Source organism: Armigeres subalbatus, chromosome 2 (genome assembly GCF_024139115.2).
Source record: "Armigeres subalbatus isolate Guangzhou_Male chromosome 2, GZ_Asu_2, whole genome shotgun sequence".
Classification (NCBI taxonomy): domain Eukaryota; kingdom Metazoa; phylum Arthropoda; class Insecta; order Diptera; family Culicidae; genus Armigeres; species Armigeres subalbatus.
The window spans coordinates 81,316,626-81,321,941 of NC_085140.1; the positions used below are offsets into that span (position 1 = coordinate 81,316,626).

Genomic DNA, 5,316 nt, shown 5'->3' on the forward strand with positions numbered 1-5,316 from the left:
GAAACACTCGTTCAAAGTTGCATATTCTCGTTGATTTTAATAAGGGGCCGTTCAAAAATTACGTCCAAGGTTTGAGGGGGAGGGGGTCAGAGTTTTGTGACAGTTTGTGACAGGGGGAGGGAGGGGGTTCGTCTTATGTGACGTCCGTTCACAAGAAAAAAATACTGAAAGCATTTTAGAAACAACTTGCATTTTAAAAACATTCAAACTGTTAGTAAGGGACATAACTCACTATGTTATTGTGAAAATAGTGTACGAAAAAGATAAACCACAGTAATCGCTAAAATATAAATGAGACATGTACGTACAGGGGAGGGGGGTCAATTATTTGTGACAGTTTGTGACAGGAGGGGGAGGGGTTGAAAATGCCGAAAAACGATGGACGTAATTTTGAACGATCCCTAATCAACATTCACACCGAAAAAATCAACCAACATTATTTTCCGTGCATCAAGTGATTTGACGTTTGCGGAACCACTTCCCGACGGTCGACCGTCGGACCCTCGTTCGAATTTTTCTATCTTCTCGCAATATACCTTTCGACAGTCATTCGCCGCGTGATGTTTTGTGCAAGTACCCATTTGGGAACATTACAAACGCCGCGCAGTGTATCATATCCAGAAAATCTGAGAATAATATTTTATGTTGAAGGTACCACTGCATCATCAGCCATTCACGGACCATTTAGTAATGCGCGAACCGTGAATTTGCGTGTTTTTCATCGATTTTTGTATGAAAAGTCTTGTCTTGTTGGCAACACTTCCTCTAAAAACGTCAAATTGATAAAAAATTGTCACCAGGAAACGTAAACAAATTGCACGCAATTTTACATTCCATGTTTTTTCCAAAGTTTTTTCAACAGTTTTAAGAACTTTAAATGCTGTCGTGTCCAATAAATAGTGTGATGAAAAGTCTCTGAGAAATGAAGAAACATCCGTCGTCCGGTCTGCTGAAGGGCAGGTTGATTCGCCTTACCAACCTGTACGATGTTACGGCGAAGCAGTTCTTTGTTTATGTTCGAAGTCTCCATAGCCACATCCGGAAGCAGAATGGCAGGATCCGTCGTCTCCGGCGTAAAATTGCGGAGTTGGTAAGGCTTTTTTTTACTGTATAGTGTTTGGTGGATGTGTGAGATTGAATGCATTTTATTTTTCAGAGGAAGTTTCGGAAGCAGCACACTAGCCATGGCAAAGCAGTGGTGGTAGAGGAGAGCGAAGAGGACGATGTATTGAAGGCGCTTGAGCTAGCCGAGGAACAACAGGCTCATGATTTGAAGGCGAGTGAACCTTTGGATGTGAAGGCTTTCGTTGACGACATAAAGAAGACTGCCCAAGAGTTCAACTATCAGAATCGGTATATTTACGAGCCAACGAGTGGACTCTATTACGATCCGGAAACCGGATACTACTACAATGCGGTAAGATCAATTTCTGCCAAACACTTCCAGCCAAAAATTAGTAGCTAGTCATAAGTATTAATATTAAGTGTAGTGAAACTACACTAATATATAAATATATAATATATAAACCTCACTATAATAGGTATTTATTCAACTTCCAGATTTACGGACTGCATTATGATGGGCAGAAAGGATGCTACCTCAAGTACAATGAGCAAACCGGCCAATACGACTTCTATTCTCAAGTGATACCAGAAGAAACGCTTGAGAAGGAAAAGCCCAAAACGTATCAAAAGGTGCGAAAAATGAATTCGCTTCAGAATTTCATGTCATGAATGCGCTAATAATCTTTTTCGCATTGATTTGTAGGTTTATACACCTCCCACTCAGACTCACTCAATAAATTCCCTAGTATCAGCTTTTTCTGGCCTGGAGATCGGACAAATGCGTTCGAACGCTCTAGGTAGGTTTCTGTTTGGGACAGGCGCATGTTAAGAGCGGTCCTTCCGCTGTTCTTCTCTTCTTGCTTTTCCAGAAACGGAAGCGCGAGAGAGCCGAGCGGGATTCGATGTCAGCCGACGAACGGGTGAAACATGGTCGAGATCGGCGGTGCAGTCGATCGCCTAGCCACGAAAAGGATTCAAAGCGCCATCGTCGGCATCGTCGACGGCATAAAAATCGTCGCAGCCGCTCGCGATCCAATCAGTCGGTATCAAGTCGTTCCTCATCTAGCTCTGGGGAAGGGGAGAATAGTAAGCGACGGAGGAAGAAGAAAGAGAAGGAGGAGAAAAAGCGGAAAAAGAAAGAGAAGCGTAGGAAAGCGAAGTTAGAGCATTCAGACGACAACAAAGAGGATGGGGAACTGGATAGCAGCAGCGATAGTGATGAAAGTGATAACAAAGAGAGAAAAGTTATCACGATAGAATCAAGTGCGTCCGAGAAGGAAAACCCGGGCATTGAGATTGATTTAGATAAATATGCCGATAAACATTCAGGTGACTTCAAGGAAGGAGGTGGATCATTAGCTTCGAATTCATGAAAAGCTGTTTTGGCGACGTTCGTATCAACGATCTTTTCATTTTTGTCACTTACAGATATTTCAAGGAAATATCCCCCTTCATTGAGGCTAATCGTCCAGGAGAGCAGCGTGGCATCACTGAAAGAAGGTTCTCTATTTATAATCACTTGCAACGGAGGCTCGCTCGGTCGTGAGGGTGATCACGATGTCATCATTCCGGATATCAATGTTTCGAAGGTAATTACGAGGTAGCAATTTTTTTCCGTTATTTTCTGATATCTGTGTTCTATTTCGATTTCAGTACCATCTGAAATTCAGCTACAACACTCGTACAAGTGCGTATCAGCTTTTGGATCTGGGTTCACGTAATGGAACCTTCCTGAACGGAACCCGTATGGCACCGACCATGCAGGAGAGCGACCTTTTCGACATTGTGCACGGTGACGTTATCGATCTGACCCGAACCAAGCTGCTCTGCCACATCCATGATGGTAACTACACGTGTGGGAACTGTGAACCCGGTCTGTTGATGAAGACGTCCAAAAAGGGAACCGCGTCGGATGACGAACGAATCACCAAACCGGTTAGTTACAAGGAGGGAAAGAAGTTGCTGCAGCGTCGCTTCGGTTTGGAGGATGAGAGTAAGTTTCCATGGAATGCGGATTTTTGCAATCAATGTTCCATTCATATTTTGCAGAATATGTGAAAAAATCAGGACCAGCTCCAGAGGAGTACAACGATCGGGCGGCTCACCGTAGGAAGGTTAAGGGAAGCTCGAATGAACATGCCAAGACTGAAATGGCTTCATTGAATGAACAAATTAACAGCAAAAACAAAGGCTTCAAGATGCTATCGAAGTTAGGTTGGAGTGAAGGACGCTCGTTAGGTATCCGGGATCAGGGACCGATGGAACCGATTCGGTTGAAAACAAACATTGGCACCAGTGGGCTGGGCAGTCAAGCGCTGGCGGATCCAACTGCGATGCCAGACGAAGCAAAGATGAACATCTGGAAGATGGCACAAGAGCGATACAAGGCGTGTGCGGAAGTCGAGGAGGATGGCATGAAAGTTCCAGCTGCTTCTATGGAACAACATATCAGCAGCGAGAACCGCGGTTTCCAGATGCTGTCCAAACTTGGTTGGGTTAGTGGAGAAACGTTGGGCAAGGAAGGCGGTGACGGGTTGAAGGAACCTCTTAAACTGCTGACCAACGTAGGAACGAGTGGACTCGGCAGTCAGCCTTTGAAGAAACCAGGGAATGAGAATATTGCCACAGCGAAAAATAAGACAATTTGGAAGAAAAGACAAAACAAATGCCGCTCCATGAACATGTTCGAGGCTTCTGATTCCGATTGATAGTTTTAAACAGATTTAACTGTAGGCTGTTGTGAAGAAATAGTTCCTTCAAGCATAAATATAATTGATTTGTACACTGAATACGGAGTTGTTAAATACGATGACAGTTTCTATTGGACATAACAAAGAATTTCATTGAAATTGTGATTGTGCCAGTTTGTGAGAACTAGAGCTGTGATAAATAATTAATTTCGAATCAATTACTACTCAACGCTTAATCGATTCAATAATCGACAAGAGTCGAGAGTAATCGATTAGTTACTAACCGAATAATCGGGATTTTACGACATCTCTACATGTAGCGTCGAAAACAAGCATCTAATCATTGCATGGCAGGCAGAGTTCTTACTATTTATTTATTCGAAATAAAAAGCTAATAATTGCCTACATTAAGTTTTATAATTGGCTTTCTTTAGTAGTGCGTTATGCAACATTCCCACCAAATGCATTGTTTATGTTAAAAAAAAAGGCTCTGGGAGTATCGCACTGCAAGAGAAGCCATGTTTGCCACCTGGGAGTTCCAACTATCAGAAAATCCAAAATTATGCGTCAGCCAATAATTAACATATGCAATTCGTTCGAAGGCACAAAATGAGGGCTAGAACATGTAACCTTTATGCAGTTGCACTTTTTAATACAGTTTCCATTTTTCTAAACTTGTTCACTTGCAAAAAATATGCTAAAACGGATAATATAATTGGCAGATGAAAGTGAGTTTCGATAAATTGATGATTGAGGCGTTCTATGCACGGTTTCTTGTGTTTGAAATGGAAGAAAATTTTTGATAATGAAAACCCTGCTTTGGTTCTTACAATTGAAGTGATAAAAGAGCATAAATTTTGATTCCAGTTTTGAAATTTTTCGAAACCTAACCTCACTTTTAATTGCCAATAGAATTTTCGTTAGTAGAAGCGTGCTCCAAATCTAATCTGTGGGAAATAAAGCGAGCCCGAAAAAAGCATATGCAGTTTGCGGTTACATTGATAAATCTCAGGTACTTATTCAAAAGGACGTATGTGATTTTGAAAACAAAGCTTCATACGTCGATTTGTCCAATCTGATGGTACTCCCTCACAAACCAACACCATCAACCAGTAGCTGAAGCCCTCCCCACATGTCGGAGGTGATAGTTTGCGTGGATGTGCCTTCAGAGGTGGGTAATCGACGTTCGAATCTTTGTTTACAAAATCACATACGTCCTTTTGAATAAGTACCCGAGAAATAAAATAAAATTTAGATAAAATAAAACGAATTTGAAATTCTATCGTAGTAGGCATTTGAAATGCCAGCATACTAAGAAGCTAATAAGAAGAAATTTGAAATTGAATCTCAGTAGGCTGACAGGGAATTCTAGATTGTTAGTAGGGGACAAACAAAATAAATGAAGGCCATTCAGTGTTCGTTTCTTGAGGCGTGAACACGCCTTTTGTTTGCAAGTATCCAACGCTTCTTTTCAACAACAACAAAAAAACACCCACGAGGAGGAAAAGGAAGGTAAATTACCTTTCTTGGATCTACTGGTTATCAAGGGAACAAATACAAC

The 5,316-nt window shown here is 41.7% G+C and overlaps 1 protein-coding gene across 3 annotated transcripts; it reads left to right on the forward strand.

The window, feature by feature from the left end:
• The first annotated feature begins 771 nt into the window (after positions 1 to 771).
• On the forward strand, positions 772 to 3,854 carry LOC134214606 (angiogenic factor with G patch and FHA domains 1). Of its 3 annotated transcripts, none has more exons than XM_062693941.1 (7): positions 772 to 1,090; positions 1,157 to 1,417; positions 1,561 to 1,695; positions 1,769 to 1,862; positions 2,494 to 2,654; positions 2,719 to 3,058; positions 3,115 to 3,854. In XM_062693941.1, exons 1-7 carry the CDS (start codon positions 923 to 925, stop codon positions 3,771 to 3,773), a joined length of 1,818 nt encoding a protein of 605 aa, XP_062549925.1. In that variant the 5' UTR covers positions 772 to 922; the 3' UTR covers positions 3,774 to 3,854. The 3 variants fall into 3 exon arrangements, with proteins under 3 accessions (XP_062549925.1, XP_062549923.1, XP_062549924.1); XM_062693939.1 differs by lacking the exon at positions 1,769 to 1,862 and adding an exon at positions 1,935 to 2,412; XM_062693940.1 differs by lacking the exon at positions 1,769 to 1,862 and adding an exon at positions 1,935 to 2,394.
• The last annotated feature ends 1,462 nt before the right edge of the window (positions 3,855 to 5,316 follow it).

Excerpts from the sequence above, each read along its gene's own strand:
- LOC134214606 (XM_062693939.1), top strand. The coding sequence starts at position 923 with ATGAAGAAACATCCGTCGTCCGGTCTGCTGAAGGGCAGGTTGATTCGC. Across the intron at positions 1,091-1,156 it reads GGCGTAAAATTGCGGAGTTG|AGGAAGTTTCGGAAGCAGCA; the intron begins GTAAGGCTTTTT and ends TTTATTTTTCAG. Across the intron at positions 1,418-1,560 it reads CCGGATACTACTACAATGCG|ATTTACGGACTGCATTATGA; the intron begins GTAAGATCAATT and ends TTCAACTTCCAG.